The sequence below is a fragment of the Ursus arctos genome, unplaced genomic scaffold, assembly GCF_023065955.2.
Source record: "Ursus arctos isolate Adak ecotype North America unplaced genomic scaffold, UrsArc2.0 scaffold_28, whole genome shotgun sequence".
Lineage (NCBI taxonomy): Eukaryota > Metazoa > Chordata > Mammalia > Carnivora > Ursidae > Ursus > Ursus arctos.
This window is the reverse complement of record NW_026622963.1, coordinates 20,071,012-20,091,261: the sequence shown is the minus strand read 5'-3', so window position 1 is coordinate 20,091,261 and position 20,250 is coordinate 20,071,012. Positions and strand designations below refer to the sequence as shown.

General features: G+C 44.0%; 1 protein-coding gene across 1 annotated transcript in view; it reads right to left on the bottom strand.

Moving 5' to 3' along the window:
* Window positions 1-19,832, bottom strand: part of TARS3 (threonyl-tRNA synthetase 3) — a 72,218-nt gene extending 52,386 nt beyond the window's left edge. Inside the window, exons 1-6 of the mRNA XM_026510335.4 lie at window positions 19,417-19,832; window positions 18,145-18,210; window positions 17,295-17,491; window positions 10,409-10,532; window positions 5,987-6,108; window positions 4,241-4,358 (exon numbers count right to left, since the gene is read on the bottom strand). Of these exons, the coding sequence (XP_026366120.2) occupies window positions 4,241-4,358; window positions 5,987-6,108; window positions 10,409-10,532; window positions 17,295-17,491; window positions 18,145-18,210; window positions 19,417-19,719 (930 nt within the window). The 5' untranslated portion in view covers window positions 19,720-19,832. The remainder of the gene's footprint in view (window positions 1-4,240; window positions 4,359-5,986; window positions 6,109-10,408; window positions 10,533-17,294; window positions 17,492-18,144; window positions 18,211-19,416) is intronic.
* Window positions 19,833-20,250: the final 418 nt, after the last annotated feature.

Sequence of the window (20,250 nt, the reverse complement as noted above, 5' to 3'; positions counted from 1 at the left end):
TTGTTTTGTTTCTTAAATTCCACATATGAGTGAAATCATGTATTTCTCTGACTTATTTAGCTCAAACCATGTCTTGCCAGGAGACATTTCATTCTTTTTTTTTTTTAAAGATTTTTATTTATTTATTTGACAGAGACAGACAGCCAGCGAGAGAAAACACAAGCAGGGGGAGTGGGAGAGGAAGAAGCAGGCTTCCAGCGGAGGAGCCTGATGTGGGGCTCCATCCCGGAACGCCGGGATCATGCCCTGAGCCGAAGGCAGACGCTTAACGACTGCGCCACCCAGGCGCCCCAGAAACATTTCATTCTTTTTTATGGCTGAATAATACTCCATTGTAAATATACACCACATCGTCTTTATTCATTCATCAGTTGTTGGATACTTGGGTTGTTTCCATAGTTTGGCGATAGTAGATAATGCTGCTATAAACATTGGTGTGCAAGTATACCTTTGAACTAGGACTTTTGTGTTTTTTTGGTAAATACCTAGTAGTGTGATTGCTGGATCCCAAGGTAGCTCTATTTTTAATTTTCTTTTTTTTTTTATTATGTTAGTCATCATACAGTACATCCTTAGTTTTTGATGTAATGTTCCATGATTCATTGTTTGCATATTACACCCAGTGCTCCATGCAATATGTGCCCTCATTTTTTTCAATGTTTCATTCGTTTTTTTTTAATAATATTTTTTATTATATTATGTTAGTCACCATACAGTACATCCCTAGTTTTTGATGTAAAGTGCCCTCCTTAATACCCATCACCGGCCTATCCCAATCCCCCACCCTCCTCCCCTCTGAAGTCCTCAGTTCGTTTCCCAGAGTCCATAGTCTCTTGTGGTTCATCACCCCTTCTGTTTACCCTCCCTTCATTCTTCCCTTCCTTCTCCTAATGATCTCCTGCTATTTCTTATGTTCCATAAATGAGTGAAACCATAGGATAATTATCTTTCTCTGCTTGACTTATTTCACTTAGCATAATCTCCTCCAGTCCTGTCCATATTTTTAACTTTCTGAGAACCTCCATACTGTTTCCCCGAGTGGCTGCACCAGTTTGCATTGCCACCAAGGGTGCAAGAGGGATATCCTTTCTCCACATCCTTGCCAAAACTTGTCATTCCTTGTGTTGTTGAGTTTAGCCATTCTGACAGTTGAGATGTGATATCTCACTGTGGTTTTGATTTGCATTTCCCTGATGATGAGTGATGTTGAGCATCTTTTCATGTGTCTGTTGGCCATCTGGATGTCTTCTTCAGAAAAATGTCTATCCATGTCTTCTGCCCATTTTTTAATTGGATTACTCTTTTTTGGGGGGTGTTGTTTGATAAATTCTTTATATATTTTGGATACTAACCTTTTATCAGATATGTTATTTGCAAATATCTTCTCCCATTCAGGTTGCCTTTTATTTTGTTGATGGTTTCCATTGCTATGCAGAAGCTTTTTATTTTGATAAAGTCCCAATAGTTTTTTTTTTTTTTAGATTTATTTATTTATTTATTTATTTATTCAACAGAGGTAGAGACAGCCAGCGAGAGAGGGAACACAAGCAGGGGGAGTGGGAGAGGAAGAAGCAGGCTCATAGCGGAGGAGCCTGATGTGGGGCTCGATCCCATAACGCCGGGATCACGCCCTGAGCCGAAGACAGACGCTTAACCGCTGTGCCACCCAGGTACCCCACAATAGTTTATTTTTGCTTGTATATCCCTTGCCTCAGGAGACATAGCTAGTAAGAAGCTGCTACAGCCTCTGTCAAAGAGGATACTGCCCGTCTTCTCCAGGATTTTTACGGTTTCAGGTCTCACATTTAGGCTAGAAGATTCCAATTTTAACTACATGAAATAAAATTCTGAGGATACAGCTGCATTATTAATTTGCATAAAACAAAAACAAAGTTTATAGTAAATGACATCATTACATTAAAAACTCAGAAGGCACTTTTCCTTTCTTTCCTGTTTCAGCACTACTACCTTGGTGCTTTTTATTAAATAACTAGTTAAAGGGGATAGTTGTTGAGAGAAAAAAATAGATCTGTATGATTTAACTGTTTCATACTTACATGTTCAAATCAAATCATTTTTCTTCACAGAGATTTGATTAAGCTTAGCTCTTAAGAGTAGCTGCAAAAAGGCAACCCACAAAATAGAAGAAAATAATTGCAAATCACATTTCTGATACAGGATTAATATCCAGAATATATAAAGAACTCCTATAATTCAACAACAAAAAACAAATAACCCAATTACAAAATAGGCAAATGACTGGAATAGACATTTCTCCAAATAAGACATACAACTGGCCAGTAAGTACATGAAAATATGCTTAACATCCCACGTCATTAGAGAAATGCAAATCAAAAGCACAGTGAGATACCACTTCACACCCATTAGGATGGCTACTATCAACAAAACAGAAAACCACAAGTGTTGGCAAGGACGTGGAGAAACTGGAAGCCTTGTGCACCGCTGGTGGGAATGTAAAATGTCGCAGCTGCTGTGGTGAACAGTCTGGCAGTTGACAAAACAGAGAACTTCCATATGATCCGGCAGCTTCTGGGTATACACCCCAAAAAATTGAAAACAGGGACTAGAACAAATATTTGTACCACCATGTTCACAGCGACACTTTTCACAACAGTCAAAAGGTGGAAACAGGGGCGTCTGGGTGGCACAGTCGTTAAGCGTCTGCCTTCGGCTCAGGGTGTGATCCCAGCGTTCTGGGATTGAGCCCCACATCAGACTCCTCCGCTAGGAGCCTGCTTCTTCCTATCCCACTCCCCCTGCTTGTGTTCCCTCTCTTGCTGGCTGTCTCTGTCACATAAATAAATAAAAAATCTTAAAAAAAAAAAAAGGTGGAAACAACCCAAGTGTCCACCAATAGATGAATAAATAAACAAAACGCAGTCTATACATACAATGGAATATTATTCAGCCTTAAAAAGGAAGGAAATTCTGACATATGCTACAGCATGGACAAACCTTGACGACATTATGCTAGTGAAATAAGGAAGTTACAAAAGGACAAATATTGCAGGATTTCACCTATATGGTTCTTAGAGTTGTCAAATTCATAGAGGCAGAAAAAAAGGAAGTGGGGGGCGCCCAGGTGGCTCAGTCATTAAGTGTCTACCTTCGGCTCAGGTCATGATCCCAGGATCCTGGGATCAGGCCCCATATCAGGCTCCCTGATCAGTGGAAAGTCTGCTTCTCCCTCTCCAACTCCCCCTGCTTGTATTCCCTCTCTTGCTGTCTCTCTCTGTCAAATAAATTAAGCGAAAGAAAGAAAGAAAGAAAGAAAGAAAGAAAGAAAGAAAGAAAGAAAGAAAGAAAGAAAAGGGGGAAGTGGGAAAAGGGAGTTAGTGTTTCCTAGGTGTGGGGTTCCAATTGGGGAGGAGGAAAAAGCTCTGGAGAAAGATGGTGGTGATGGTTGCACAATATGAATGTACCAAATGCCACAGAACTGTACTTAAAAATGGTTAACATAATAAAATTCTCTATTTTGTGTATTTTACCCCCTCACACACACACAAACAAGTAGCTGCAACTTTACCAAGCCCAAATCTGTTTTTTAATTCAAGACCACAAAATTCACAATTCATGTGTTCGAATTACATGCTTTCTCCGATATGATTTAAAAAATAAAATCAGGGGGCGCTTGGGTGGCTCAGTCGGTTAAGCGTCTGACTTGTTTTCAGCTACAGTCACGATCTCAGGGTTGTGAGACTGAGCTCCGAGTCAGGCTCCACACTGGGCTGGGTGTGCAGCCTGCTGAAAATTCTCTCTCTCTGCCTCTGCCCCTCACCTCCCCCACCCTGCACTCCTGCTCGCACATGTGCACTCTCTCTCTCTCTCAAAAATAAATAAATAAAAATCAAATTAAGAATATATTTACATACATTGGTCAAAATAATATAAAGAGAAAGCAGAAGTATTATTGAATTTAGTAGTCTAATATTAACAGTACTCAAAATTAATCACATTTATAAGCACACACATGAAAATTATTCACCTGGTCCTTCATCTACATATATCTGCATTAAAATTTTCAGGACATAGTGGGGACATATCACATTGGGTGACTAGTGACAACCTGACAGTGGGCTGCCAAACTGTCTGGAACAATGTGGCAAGCATCACTCAATTATTTGCTAAAAAAAAAAAAAAAAAGCTGTCTATGTCAATTAATCATTTTTAATATTCCCGGAAAAAGGTTTTCTTATTCTAAAGAGTTTCCTGAAATTACCTTAAACATTTCGAGGAGCACTTCCTTGCTGACTTCCAGTCTTTCGAAAGGTTGCTTTTCTTTTACGATAGTCTTACAGATGTTCTCTAGGGCTGACAGTTCTGTGCTGGACACCGTTCTAAAAAGAAGAGCAAGTGAGAGTCAACACAGATTTCTCAGCCATCCTGCAATGTCCTTTTTGCAGGCCCTTGTCACTGACACTGAGGAATTTTGTGTTTTATTGTACCAGGACTTCAGAAACTCATACGTCCACATGCAAGGCAGATAATCTCATTCCTCAAAGAAGACTCCAGAGGCCCCAACAGAGGAAATGATCTGCCCGCAGTTCTTCTCTGCAATGAGGTGTGCAATTTGAAAAGCCCGGTTAAAATACTCCCCGGTTAGACTGAGCTCCTTTGAGACCTGTTCTTTGGGCGGTCTACCTTATACTTCATGCATCTACATTTTTGTTCAAAAGAGCTGTAGTAAGTGCTCACAAGTCCCCACCCTCGGTGACTGTGCAATCCAGGTTGGGAGAAAGATCTAGGTGTGAACTGCAGTGTCCAGTCTGGCACTCACAGGGAATGGGCCTCCGTGAGCCATCAGCTGACCTCTTTCAGCTGCTCCCTGGTTAACCCTCATTCCCCTCCATCCATGCTGGCTTCCTTGCCTTTCCTCAAACAAGCCAGGCATAGGCCCACACCAGGGAGGTCCCAGAGGCCTAGAACGTTCTTCCCCCAAATGTCCATAAATACACCCCACCCACCCACACAACAGCCTCAGAACTTGCTCCCTTCCTCCATTCTGGTCCCTGCTTCAACATCACTTTACCCTTTCCTGACCCCCTATCATGGCACACACCTCCCCACACCTGGTTTCTTTTCCTCCGAACGACTCATCACCACCTAATAGTAAATGGCTGTTAGTGTGTTTACTGTCTAAGCTAACCAGACTGTTAGCTCCACGGAACAGACTAATCTGTTCACTGCTGATCACCAGCACCAAGCACAGTCAAGAAATCTTGTTGAATGAATCTTGGGGTGGTGGTAATAGGAGGTGAAGCTGGACAAGGTTGTATGCAGGAGCTATCCAGTACTGGGTGCTCAGTTAGGGACACCACTTAGCAGTGCGGTGGTGACAGGTAAGGACAAAATGTACCGAAGTCATCCAGCAAGAGATGTTATGGGTCTAATTCAGGCAGAACTACAGAGGAAGAGGGAAGGATGGGAGAACTATTAAGGAGATAGAACTGGAAGAGCTGGATTGAGGGAGGGACAGGAATTGGAAGGACCCTCAGGACCCTTTCAGCTTTGGCAGCGAGGCCTTAAGAGCTATGGGGAACACAGGTGGTGGGCTGGGGCCAGGCCCGTTGCTAATGATTTCAAGTACAGCCCCGCTGAATGTGAGGTCTCTGTGCCCTACTCTGCCTGGTCCTTATCTGCGTGAGATGTCTGGCCAAGGTGGACGGCACCCTTCATTATCATGGAGCAGAACTGAAGCAGCCGCTCTCTGGGGATTAAATTTAATTTGAGATTCTGTTCTTAATTTAGTACTATGCTCTGGCAGATCTTATGTGAGATAAATAGTATTATTACTTCCTTCTGGGGAGAAGAAAGAAAGTTTGAGAAGTTGCTCTGGAATCTAAACTCATAAAAAAATAATTTTTAAACATAGCCAGACCATACTCAAGTTATAGACACATTCACTAAGTTAACATGTAAACATTATAAACGCATGCGTTCGGAAGTGACTATGCAGCGGTATTACCTGTCTCCAATGAACATGTCATAATAAAATCCATTTTCAATGGGTGGACCGTAGCACAGGTGGCCTCCGTAGTAAAGCTCCATGGCCTCCCCAAGAATGTGAGCGCTGGAGTGCCAGTACACCTGCGTGGAACACAGAGGCCAGTGGCCATCGAATTACGGCATGGAAAACTGTGAGGACAACCACACAAGGAAGCAAGTGGATACGCTTTAAGGGGATGAACACCAAGACACAGAGCAACATCAGTTTGAAAAGAAATGCTTCAATGCCCACGTCGAAGAGAACACTTTCTGCATGCTCCTGGCAGTTACGCCAGGGCCACAAGCTGGGTTCTCTGTCCCGAGTCACAGCAAAAACACAGCTCCCAAACCACGTCCTTCCGCGCATCTTCCCTCGCAGAGAGGTTGTGAAACCTCAACCATCTGCTTGGAACGCTGAGCAGTGTAGCCCTGTTCAGCCCAGAGCGGAAGAAAGCCAGGAGTGACAGACACTGCCTTCCTTCCCCTTCTCTCCAGGGACAGCCTCGAAGCTGAACGCAGAGGGCCAAAGTAGTTTGCGTCTACACAGCAGTCTTCACAGGATGAACAGCTTTGGACAAGATGGCTCTGAAGGGAGAAGAGTGTGACCTGGGAATGCCTGCTGGCTGCCTGAGACCCCCGGACAGTACACACGAGTTAATTTACCACTGTCCAAGGGCCGCTGATCAGGCCTGCAAGGTCAGCAAGTTGGTTTTTGAGTTCCCAAGGAATCAATGGTTTACAGATAAACTGTAACTAACCCAAGCCACCAAATAAACGTAGGTGCCGAAGAAGCAAGACAATGGAGTCCCCTGGCAGCACTTTCTTTCCCGTATTAAATAGGAAACATCACAGTTAGAAAGCTGTTTGACAAACAAAATAAATCGGAACAGAGGGAGTTGGCTGGCGGAGCAGGCTATGGGCAATCCCAACCTGCAGCATTAGGCTGGGGGAGGATCTGCAAACGGGCCCAGAGCATTGGTCCCCAGGCAGAGCCCCTTTGCTTTGGATGGTGCTGGGAGGGCAGACTAACTGCCAACATGAACCCAAGTCTCTTCTTTGGTGCATTGTCCACACCTCGATATTTGTTGAGCCAAACACTGTGTTAGGTGCTAGGGATACAATAGTGAAAGAAAAGGAGTCACTGGCCCCAGGCAGTTTGCAGCACAGGGTGGAAGAGACAGGCATACACAAACCAGCAAGTGCATAAGCACAGGGTGAGAGGAGGATTTAAAGGGCGATGAACACAGGGCGCTGTAAGGAAGAATAACAGTGAAGGCTCTACCTTCACAGGGAGTCAGGAAGGCCTGTGTGGCTAACATGTAAGGGAAAAAGCAGGGTAGCCTGAGAAAGGCTGCAGAGGGAAGAAAGGGCCAGCAACCATGCAGGCCTTGGGCTGAGTTTTATTCTACATGCAATGAGATGCAGTGAAGGGTTTTAAAGCAGAAAAGAAATTATTCAGTTTACATTTTAAAACATCCTTTGGTAGCAGTATGGGAATGGATCTGAGGGGAACAGGACAGCAGGTAGGCAGTTTCTTGGGTGGTGTTATAATAACACCATCTAGATTCTTGGACAGCGGCAGTGGAGACGGGGAGAAGCGGGCAAATTAAAGATACATAGGAACGTAATGGCTTACTGATGAATTTGAGACTGGCATGCAGGGAGTGGGCAGTAATGACACCAGCCTCTGGGACTCCAGGTTGAGCAATTAGGTAGGTCGCGAGGGCGTACACTGAGATGGGCAGACAGCGAAGGGAATCCGTTCCGGGGCTAAAATCAAGAGTCCCACCGGGGACATACTAAAGATTCCTGTGCGAGCTCCGGATGGAGATGCCACATGGGCAGGACTCTATGCAAGACTGAGACGTGTCTAGCGACAGACAGAAGGATTGACAGCGGCCAGTTAATAGACAGGACAGCCTGGAACGGGAATCTAGAAAGGGTGCTAGGACTGAGCACCAAGGAATTCTTACTCTGCGGGCAGATGGTGAAGACTCAGAACAAACCGATGGTGGGGATGAAGCCAGAAAAGCAGGGGCGCCATAAAGGACCTTAAAAGAAGGGCGTGGTTCATTGTGTCTTCCCCTGAGAGAATCCAGAGGATGGGGGGGAGGGGACTGGCCATTGAAATGGGGGGGGTGAAGCCCGAGTCACGCCCTGATGTTCTGGAAGAGACCACTGAGCTGCGCTACAAGCACAGAACTGGCCGCTTTGGTTCTTACACGAATCTGCTTTTCTGGTTCACACCTCTAAGTACCACCAAGTACCTTGTGCTGTCTTGAGCATGAGATCGTAGCTGCACATCACTGGTTTCCCTGGACTTCCCCCAAAGATTTAAAGGAGAATGATATATAACTACATATATTGTTACCGGACACTATGTTTACAAAAAGGAAATACCATTAGATATGTTTTAAACTTGCAACCTGTATCATTTTATAAAATGCCCCTTGTTCGCATATTTATCAGCTTTACATGAATATTCTTCCTGTCATTTTCTATATGAACTTATCTAGAGGGCAGAGGGTGTTTCTTCAGTATGTTACGTTATGCTCTAAATATTCTTATAAATAGAATCATCTTTTATAATAGAAAAGAGTCTTAAATTTTTCCGTAAGGCAAAAAATGCTTTTAAAAAATCATTAATTTCTCATTTTTTTGGATCCGAGTTTTCAAGATTTGCTTTTCTATACGGTTTCTTTTTCATGGATATGTGCTAAATATTCATAAGTTGGTTTGTGTTCAGTATCTTAATATGTTCATAGCAACAGGAAAATAAATTCCAAGAACAACAACAACAAAATCTTTGTTACTAAATTACATTAAAAGAAGCATCAAGATCTTGGAAAAGTTACTTCACCATTCTGAGCTCTGGTTGCCTTCATCTGTAACAGAGGGATTAAAACAGTGCCTGCGTGCTAGGGGAACCGGGGACTCAAGGGGCCAGGGTCACTTGGTAAATGTTTGGCAAATAAACATGTGGTAAATGTTTTTGACCATTATCATTTGCATCAACAACCACACATATTTATGGAAACCCTACAATCCGATGTCGGATACCATGTTATGAGCACGGCAAGCAGAGGGGCCTGCTGGTTCGGCGCTCGAGAAAGATTTCCCGTGATAGTGAATGTTTTCTTTTTCATGAGGTCACTGAATGCAAGGAGGGAAGAACCCCAAAGACGCCCACATCTCCATGGAACATTAAAGTTGGTAGTTCCTCCATCCCCTACCGCCCCAGTACCTGGCAGATTGAAAAGGTTCAACAGCCAACTGTGTAAAAAGAGTCTCAGGAGTGACACCTGGAGGGGAACCAAGAGCCAGCCAGTGTGGGAAAATGCAAGGCTTTCAGGCAAGATCTGGGCCCTTAGTTGAGAATCAAAACTAATTGCCCCACCAGTTATCAGGGCGGCTCTTGGTTCCAGCGCCTATTTGACTTTCTCCAGAAACTTACACTCTCTGAAACCTCTAGGTGTTTTCTTGTTTACTACCTCCTCCCACTGCATGTAAACTCTTGGAACTCTTGGAAGCGGGAGTCTCCATGCCTTGTCCACTGTAGCCCTACAGTGTCTGATACAAGCCTCCAGGGCCTTAGATGCGGGTCAGGTGACTGAGGGAATTTATAAAACTATAAAGTCTAGGGATGACATCTGGGATGAAGTTAGAGGCAGCTGTTAACAACTCATGAGAAAAACTAAATAACACATATATGCTATGTATTTCTTCTAAAAATTGCTCTTCCTGAATCAATTTTAAGTGTGATTTTATTAATATAGTATTATTTAGCTATTGAATTGTTATACCTTACATATTTTAAACAGAAAAGGAATTATAATATGCTTCTTATAAGTTTGGGTTAATAAATCAAGAAATTTAGCATAAGTTTCAAGATTAATGTAACCTAAGCTAATCACACGTTAGGTTTTAGGCGGATAATGGGCTGCGTGAAGGGAAGCTGCAAAGTTAAGGTAACGATGCATATCAGAGACCTACATGAAAATCTGGTATTTTATAGAATATTACATTAATAACTATTTAAACTATCTGAGTTTTAATAATGTTTTCCAATTCCCCTACACTTATTATATTACAAAACAGATCCATTTTTAAGAATCTATTAAAAATTCATTTGGAATATACATCGATTATTATAATAAAGCATTATAGCTTAAGGAAGCAATTATTTTTTAAAAAATGATAAATAGGGGCTTCTTTAAAAGCTGGTGTATATTTGTACACATTCATTCCATAGAAACTCATTAAATACTTACCAAACACCAATAAGCAAATTTTAAATCTTATTAGGTTACAGAACTCATTATTCTTGACTTTATTATGTGTCTTCGTACATAATTACGATATAAATACCCAAAGTTTCATTGATTGGCTTTTAAATACTTACAGCTTGAGCTTCCTCATTATCAAACGTAAGCAGCTCTAGAGTGGAATCCCCTTCCAGTGGACGGTCCAAGTCCCATAATTCACCATTTACTTTGGCTACAACTGTGCTTTCAGCCAGTTCTGGACTAATAAGAGAGAAGTCACTTGGGAGTTAACCTTATTACATGCTACAATGACTCATTAAAACAAAAGATCAGAATAACTTCCAGGGTGTTTCTTTTTTTAAGTAAATAGAAAGTACAAATGTAAACTAATAAAACAGATTTTTTAAAATTTTGTAACATTTATTTTAAATACAAAAGTAGTATACATCCACTGTAAAAAGAAAAACAACACAACAACAACACTTGGAAAACAGAAAACACAAAACACAAAGAATAAAACAAAAATCACATCTAAATTTACCAACTTGAAATAACTATGCCTAACATTTTAGTACGTCTTTCTATTTTTTTCTGTATCCTCCTCTCCTTCTCTCTCTCACACACCCCCCCACGCATTTATTGTTGTTTGAAAATTATTGACAAAAATAACATATTAAGAACCTGGAAAACACAGAAAAGCAAAGAAAAAAAAAAACCACCCTCAATCCCACCACCCAGAAATTGCTGTTTACATTTTTTGTATGTCCTTCCACATTTTTTGATAAGTACATATACCAATATAAAAATCTAGTAATAGTACCATTCTGTATGTGTTATTTGGTAACGTACTTTTTAAACTTAGTAAGTCACACATTTTCCCTGACAACAGACAGACTTGAAAAACACACTAGTAATTAGTTGCAGCAGAAGCAAGACTTGCTTACTGAACCCTCTGTGGCTGGGCATTTTGGTTATTTCTTCGTGGGGGTTTTTGCTTTGTTTTGTTTTGGCAGTGACAGATAACACTGCAGTGAACGTTCTTGAACACACATCTTAGCTCCCAACCATTTTCTCAGGAAAACTTCATGAAGTAAAACTGCTGGGTCAAGGGAAATGTGCTTTAATGGCCTCTGTTGGAATATACTGCCAAATTGTCTGACCAGGAAAGGTGCAAGGGTACCCTTTCTCGTTCCCCTCATAACGTCAGGTACTATGAAACCACGTCCTCTTCCCAATATTATGTTTTAACTTGCATTTCTGTGAGTAACTTGAGTAGTGGTACAGTGCTGTGGTTAAGAGTACCAACCTGGGTTTGAACACTGAACATCGTACTCTAAGCCTCGGCTTTCTCATCTGTAAAATGGGGATTTATAGGACCTTCCTCATCCATTGATTCTAAGGATTAAATAAAGCACACTCACAATAAAAACTTCTTCATAAATGCTAGTTACTGTTATTAATGAAGTAGAATTTTATTTTCATCTTTACTGGCTTTGTAGACTGCTAAGGGTTCTTCAAATCCATTCTCTCCTTCTTGTACAGGAGTTTGCAGCCTTCCTTGCAGCCAGATGTGGCCGTGTGGCTAAGTTTGGAAGCAATGGATACAAGCAGAAGTGGCCTGTAGCACTTCTGCATCCCAGCCTTAAGACAACGGAGAGCCCTTCTCCATCCCCTCCCCGCCCTCTGCACACCACAGCGCAGGCGTGCTGTTCCCCTGGACCACGCAGACAAGCACAACACTGGACATACACAAAGATGGTCCCACAACCAAACGGAAGGAATTCAGGTCTCCAGATGACTAATGGAGAAGAGTGATGCCCTGCCAAGCTGGCCCCCCACACGTCCAGACTGCTACAGGAGATAGACTTTGATCATATTTATGCCACTGAATTTTTGTGGTCTCTCTGTTGCAGCAGCTTAGCCTGTATATTAATTAATACAAAAAAAAGTAAGGAGCTGGAGGTAAGTAACAAAACCAGAACACGTGGCACTGGCTTAGCAAATGGGCAGCGAGATGTGGAAAGCCAACAGCCCCTGTCGTGGCATCATTTGGTATTTGATAAGTATCAAATATTGACAGATATTTGATTAAATAGTTGATAACATATTTGATAAAGCCTGAAGGCAAACTAATGTGCTTACAATGCCTGCAGCACGCAGGAAGCAGGCATAAAAAGGCAGAATGTCGGTAAACGCTGGACATCTACTGCAGCTTTTCCAAAATACCACCAGACCGAGCTCAGCCTCAGTGGGAATTATCTGGTTTGGAGGCAGAGATGGAAGGGACAGGACTTTGCCAAGAGAGGCTCTGCCTGTGGCCTGTAATCCAAACTGACTAAGAGTCCAGAAATGTGAGGCTGTGCCAGATTGGAGAAACAGTCTTTTGTCCCGAACAGCACGAGGGACAGGCACAGACAGCCCTTCTCAAAGGCCACACATCAAGACTGACAATAGGGGCCAGGCCTACTGCAGGGATCAGAGTAAGGGTGCTGCCCTCCCACAGCCTGTTGTTTCATACGATCTCAGGCCACTGAACTGTGGGACAGAGGAAGGAGCCACGCACAAAAGCCAGGGGAAAAAGGGGTGAGAAGTCTCTGTCTAGAAGAATTCCTTAAGCGAGATCACTTCACTTGGAACTGATTAGAAGCAAACAGCCCGGAAGCCTCCTTGCTGGAGAAAATGGTACTGCCAAAGGACAAGCCCAGCTTACAAACACCTGTGACTGTGTGATCCTTTAAAGGAGCTCTGAACCCCCAGGTGTGCACCAGCAGGAACTGGGTGCTGCCAACTGTACAACCTCCGGAACAAACTCCAGGACAAACTGTACTTCAGATGTGGCTAATGAGGAGGATGGACAACTAGGAACTCACAAAGAGCAAGATCAGGGCCTCCAGGGGACTGTGGACCAGAAAACAATGGGCGGCCAGACAGGCTGACCCAAGCACTATGCACTGCCAAGCTGCGGGCCTCCGATAACTGCCAACAGGATCTGATGGCTTCTCTACGCTACTGGATACCCTGTTGCTCCTTCCTTTCTTCCAAATACACTTAAACTGTGATGGCCTCGTGTGTATTGCAACACTGTACATACATGTGGGGTGGGCAGCCCTGTCTATCAGCTTCTTTGTTGCTAGAGCATAAGAGGCCAGCCTAACGGGGTGTTCTGCACATCACTTGGAAACTCCACGCTTTCAGCTGATGGGACCTAGAGTTGTCTCATCTACAGAGGCACCAAGTGCGCGGGATGATGAGAAAGGGATCTCACAGATTTCTGGATGTCACAGGGGCACACTGTGGCAGACGTTGTCCCCTAAACCATGCTTTCCCTCTTCCACGGGGAGAAGGCTTTAGCTGGACATGTGGCTGGCCAGCAGGAGCGACATTTCCACTCTCTCTGACTGCTAGGGGTGGCCAGGTGACTAAAGGTGAGCTAATAGGTTGTAAGAGGAAATTAGAGTGTGCCATTGTGGGGTGTGGCCCTCAAAGCATCATTGTGCCTCAGCTGTCTTCCCCCTGCCTGCGAGTCTATGACCCATGAACTCAGCTTCCACCCCTAAATATGGACAAACCATGACCTAGGGGATGGCAGATCAACAAGGCAGAAGGAAGCCAGGTCCACAAATGACTGCGTGGACCAGGGATGTCCACCAGCCTGGACTGGCCATCTCTGGACTGTCATATGAGAGACTGTGAGGTCTACCTTATTAAAGTCACGGTTCTTGGTGGGGGCGGTGGGGGAGGGGTCTCTTGCGACAGCAGTTTAGCCTAACTCAGTGGTTCTCAGGCTTGGACTTGCATCAGAAACTCCTGGAGGGGCTCACCAACACAGAGACTCATTAATTCAAGAGGCGTGGAGCAGGGCCCAAGAATGCTCTTCTAAGTTCTCAGGTAATTCTCACGCTGTTGGTTTGGGGACCACACTCTGCAAACAAGCTTTCATGAGCTACTATGAACTGTCCTTTGCTCTGTTTTTCTACAGGGGAACTTTTCGTTTTTTAAAGATGTTATTTATTGATTTGACAGAGAGCGAGCGTGTGCGCAAGCAGGGGATGTGGCAGAGGGAGAGGAGAAGCAGGCTCCCCCCCACGCAGGGAACCCGACATGGGGCTCAAACCCAGGACCCCGGGATCATGACCTGAGCCGAAGGCAGACGCTTAGACCGACTGAGCCACCCAGGCGCCCCTCTACAGCAGTATTTTCTTAGGATACATGGCTATGTATAGGATTACTGGGTCCAACAGTTAGGGTTTGCATGTTTTGAAGGCTTTAGAAGTTTGAAAGAGACTGGGCCTATTTATCTATCCTCCGGCAGGGCCACTTCCCCAAGACTGTATCAATATTAACTGCTATTCATAAACCTTGGACAAATCGAGAACACGTAATAATTTTTGTTTACACTTCCAAGATAATCTCTTCCTCTTTTGAAGTTTTCATCTTTTTCTTATTAATCTGAAAAGCACTTAGAGAGCAATCATTTGTTTTTTATGGTACACTTTTTTTTCACATCTGTCATTTCCCATTTTATGTGTCATTTTTACACATAGCCATTTTTCTTAAGTGTTTTATTTTATGTGCTGTTTGAATTTGTCCATCTTTTCCTTAATGATTTCCATGTTACATGTTATGCTTAGACTCCCCCAGACCAGGAATAATCATCTATGCAATTAACTCTCAGTTATCTAAGAGAACAGGCAGTATAATTTAATAAAGCTATTAATTTCTCATTTATTTTCTATCCAGCCACCTTACTGAACACTTACTTATTCAGATAGTTTTCCAGTTAATACTATTCTCTAATTCACTTTTTTTTTTTTTTTTTAAGTAGGAGCCCAACATAGAGCCCCACTCACAACCCTGAGATCAAGACCTGAGCTGAGATCAAAAGCCTGACACCCAACCAACCGAGCCAGCCAGGTGCTCCTGTCTAATTCACCTTAGAGCTCCCTCCTTTTCCTAACTGCCTGAGTTGAATTTTTAGTCTGTTTCTTCTTCTTCTTTCTTATTAGAAAAGCCTTTGACACTACAAATCTGTTTCTGATCATTACTTCGGCTCTATTCCACAGATTTCTGATATATATATTCTCATTAAAGTATTTTCTAAAAATTCTGTGGTTTTTATTTCCTTTTACCTTATTTTGAAGAGATTTCTTAACTTTCAAGTTTTATTTTGTTTTGTCTTGCTATCATTTAATGTGTACTGAGTTCATAAGGGATTTCATTTTACTCACAGAATATGTGAACTGTATATTTCTGCATGTAATTAGGGTTCTGAGGAACCCAAAACACAATCATGTGTGCTACACAACTGTCTGTAGACCACAAAGACTGGTGAGCAGCCAATAAGTCCCCCTCACAGTGTGATTATTCAGACACATATAACCCTAATGTTTACCTATATGATCTGTCCAAAACGTGTCCAAAGACAGTTAAACCACTCCTGAGTGTCTATAATTTTATATTTCTGATCTGATGCTACATTATTTCACTCCTAAAGGTCTGGGACAAATAGTCATTGTAGATTACACTGTTTGTCTATTTTTGAAATAAGTCCCCCGTTTGATGATTTTGGCCCTGAATTCTGGTGTCTCAAAGTTATATTATGATCACTGCTCTCTTCTTACTGGGTTTGCCTGATATACCAGCTTTGCTCATCTTTTAGTTTTGGCTAACTTTACTTTTTAGACACTCCCGCAATCCCTCTATCATGAAACTTGACTACAGGGTTTGTAAGCTGGTACCCTCTGGAAATGTAGATTATTAAGGGCACAATGAAGAACCTGTCCTATAATCAAATAATTTTGTTTCCCAAGTTCAAACAGGCTTCTTCAATGCAGAACTTCTCAGTCTCTAATATGCCAACATGCAAACTGACTCGCCATAAAGAAACATATACTTATTTTTACCTTAAAGCCCATTTTTCCCCCCAGCACATCTAATCATCTCTCCTGGAAAACATGGGAACAGGTTGGGAGAGGCCATTAGAGTGTTAGATATGATGAGATGGAAAATATATATATAATTTTAATCATAGTTTTCCAAGGAAATCTAAAGATCTCAATTGTTGAAAAAGCTTGCTTTTTAAATAGTGAAAGGCAGTTTTGAGCTATAGCTTCCATAGAATTATATTTAATGCTGGGAATTAACATTGGTCAACTTCACTAATAACTTCACTAATGTATCGAATTTCTAGGAAACTCAAAGTACTTATTCCAGGGTTGATAATACCTCTAACACATATACCTTCAATCTATAATAAGTCATTTTGTACATTTCTAAAGGCACTTTTATTTTCAGAGTATTTTTCAAATGCAGTATTTCACTTAATTTTTACAACCTCATTAGGTAAATGGGAAAAGCATTATTATTCCACAGAGATAAAAAGAAACAGGCTTGGAAACTGTCAGGGATCTGCCCAATGTGGTTCAAAGAACCACCCACAGTTATTTACTGGTGGGATGATGACTAGACTTGGAGTTAAGTACAACAAAAGATCTGTAAATTCTCGTGGAAATATCTTGATGAACAAAGTCAATGTGGGGCGCCTGGGTGGCACAGCGGTTAAGCGTCTACCTTCGGCTCAGGGCGTGATCCCGGCGTTATGGGATCGAGCCCCACATCAGGCTCCTCCACTATGAGCCTGCTTCTTCCTCTCCCACTCCCCCTACTTGTGTTCCCTCTCTCACTGGCTGTCTCTATCTCTGTCGAATGAATAAATAAATAAAATCTTTAAAAAAAAAAAACAAAACAAAGTCAATGTAACGTGACCTGTCAATGATTATACATTTTTCTCTACTATGCATTTTTCTTAAAACTTTAAAATGTGCACATTTTAGAGAGGAAGGGATTGTATTCTGGTATTCAATTACTTATTTAAATCCCTCTTTCGAAGCCAGAGGGGAAAAAAATGACATTTATTTTATTCACGTAAGAAAAAAAATACTCTCGCAGTCCCTGAGGAACACACCGTCACCAAGCTCTGGCACAATACTGAATAATGAATATCTTCTCCAAACTATGATTTACCTAATTTCAGCGGCCACTTGATAAGGTGTTGTTTTCCAGACTTCTCCTTCCACTGTTTTCCCATCAGCCACTCTCACTGTGATCACATTGCTGGTATTCCCCTTTTTGTCAGTAATGGCAAATAAGTGTTGATGATCTTTCTTCAATATTTCAAACAGCTTCAATCTTTCCTGCACAAAATCTGGTTGATTTGTCACCTGAAAGTCATTAGAATACAAGAAGGTTAACATACGCAGCCCACTTTTTTCTACCCGTTCGACCTGCAGTAAGCCTCACCCCGTTTCCCAAAACCCCCCGGGTTATTTCCAACTCTCCTCCCAGTCACTTCCCACCTTAGGTGTCAGGGTCTGGCTCAAAGCCCACCTCTTCTAACTACCACATCTCCCTCCACCACGTGCTTAATGCTCGTGTACGCACAGTTCCACAGTTCAGTGCCTACCTATATACCACCCCACTTTGTTCTCTCCTTGTCTTTCCTGGTTGTCTGATCTCAAGCAGACTGATCCCTCTGAGGCCAGGTTCTCCTCCTTTGCTCCTGCCAAGGGTTTATGCTCAAAACCTACTCTGGTTTGTTTTCATGATTTCTATGGTAGCTAATTTCCTTAACACAAAAGAAAAGTTTTGGTACCTCAGCTTAAATAAATGCAGAAGCACTTAAAGAGAGCCGCGTGGCTAGCTCAGCTCAAAGTTAAGCCGTCTGGTAGCTGAGGCTGGCAAGGTTTTGAATGTACTACTAGTGTCATAATTTAATTCGTAATTATGTTTTAATTAAAAATCTGGGCAATTAACTGTATCAGCATATTTAAATTACAAGGGAGTGTTTTACATTATTTCCATAGCAACAACTTACCTCGCTCTCAGGTCCGCTTTCCTCCTTCTTTTTAGTGTTCTTTTCTTGGGTCTGACTCAAAGGAGGCTGAGAAATAAAGGTAAGTTATAAATAGCTCATTCCAATGACAAGAAAGAGGGACACATCTGAAACGTGCAGAGGAGAAGGACATGCCAGCAGTCAGCAAGTATCCCAGGTTGGAGGCTGGGCTTCCCTGACCACCACCTACAACTCAAGATGGGCAAGTCATTTTCTGGGGTTCCATCCTTCCTGTCTGTGCATTTTTACACACTGTTGCTAAATACATTTAAAATATTTTGCTCTCTAAAGTTTTTTCCCCTAAACTTTAAACATAATGTTGCTGGAAAATGGATGTGTCGCTGCCGCGGCACTTTATTTTTTTTTAAAAGGTTTTATTTATTATTTATTCATTCGACAGAGATAGAGACAGCCAGCGAGAGAGGGAACACAAGCAGGGGGAGTGGGAGAGGAAGAAGCAGGCTCATAGCAGAGGAGCCTGATGTGGGGCTCGATCCCACAACGCCGGGATCACGCCCTGAGCCGAAGGCAGACGCTTAACCACTGTGCCACCCAGCGCCCCTGCTGCCGCACTTTAAATGGACTGTTTTAGGAAGATGTTGCCAGTGAACCAGTTACCCTTGGTAAAGAACTCAAGAACATCCCACAGTCTGAGAAAGCATTTAGAACTTCAGAAAATGTATTATGTTACACGAAGATAATTTGTCCTTCAATGGATCAAAATATTAAAACACTCTATTAAATAATAACGCTAAATATACAGATCTCAACAAGTAAACAACAACAAAAAAGCAAAAGCCACCTGTCGTAAATAGCTCAGAACCAGCCATTCTTTAGACTGAGTGCATGAGTTTACCTACGTAGCTGTTGATATTCCTGCTTAAGGGAAGAATAGTGAGTTTTAAACCCTCCAGCATTTTTTTTCAAACAAAGGAAAATGTTATTTCTGCTACTGAAGAAAATGCGTGGCAATTTACTGGAAGAGCTACTGGAAGTGACACCATTAAGTCAGTCCAGCGACTGCTGGATATACAGGGCTCCAAAGGGTGTCCAGGCCCCTCACGGGTTCCCCAGGCCGTAGCAGGTGCACAGAGCAGCGCTCCGCGAGGCTCGCCCCTGCAGCGCGTCGCGGCCGCACCGGTTTCCGGCGGGACCACCGTCACCCGTGCACCGTCGCAGTCCGCGGCGCCGCCCGCCCGGCGCTCTAGGCGGCACCCGCCCGCGTTCCCCGCAGCGACCCCGCAGCCCCGCTACCTGCGCGCCGGCAGCCGCGCGCCCGGCCTCCTCCGGCGCCGCCGCCGCCCGCGCCGTGCCCTCCAGCTTCGCCTGCTGGCTCAACTCCTCGGCGAGGCACAGCCGCAGGCGGTAGAGGCGGTGGCGCAGGTCGCGGTTCTCGGCCCGGAGCTGCGCCACTTCCCGCGTTAGGCACGGCCCCTCGGCCTGGCCGCGGTCGGGCGCGTTCAGCTGCTCGTCCCTCAGGCGCTGGACCTCCGCCCACAGCCAGCGGATGTCCTCCTCCTGCCGCTGCAGGCGCGAAGCCACGGCCTCGGCCGCCATGGCGGCCGGCCCCCCAAGCCACCGACGCCACTCAAGTGGCAGCCGCTGCGGTGGAGACAGCGGCGGCGGCTGGGAGACGGGGACAGCGGCCGGGCTATAGAAACCGCGGGGAGGCGGGGCGTCGAGGAGAGGCGGGGAGACGAGAGGAGGGGCGGGGCTCACGGCAGGGCGGGAACCATCGGAGCAGGCCGGGAGGTGGAGTGACGGGGAGAGGCGGGGCTCGCTGCCGGCTGGGACCATAGAAGCCGCGGGGAGGGGAGGGCGACGAGGAGAGGCGGGGCAACAGAGGGGGGCAGAGCCGGGCATACTGCAGAAATGGGACGATAGGAGACGCGGGGAGGCGGGGCGAGGGGTGGGCGGGGACAGGGGAGGAGGGGCGACTGCAGGGGTGGGGCTAGAGCTGGGCCCGCTGCTCTGGTGCAGCGGTTGGGTACCCTCGAGCGCGGTGGTCAGGGCGTGGAGAGAGGCGTGGGGCCTGAATAGGCTGACCGTACCTTCAGGGCTAGCCATGAATATCACCATGAGTTGGTT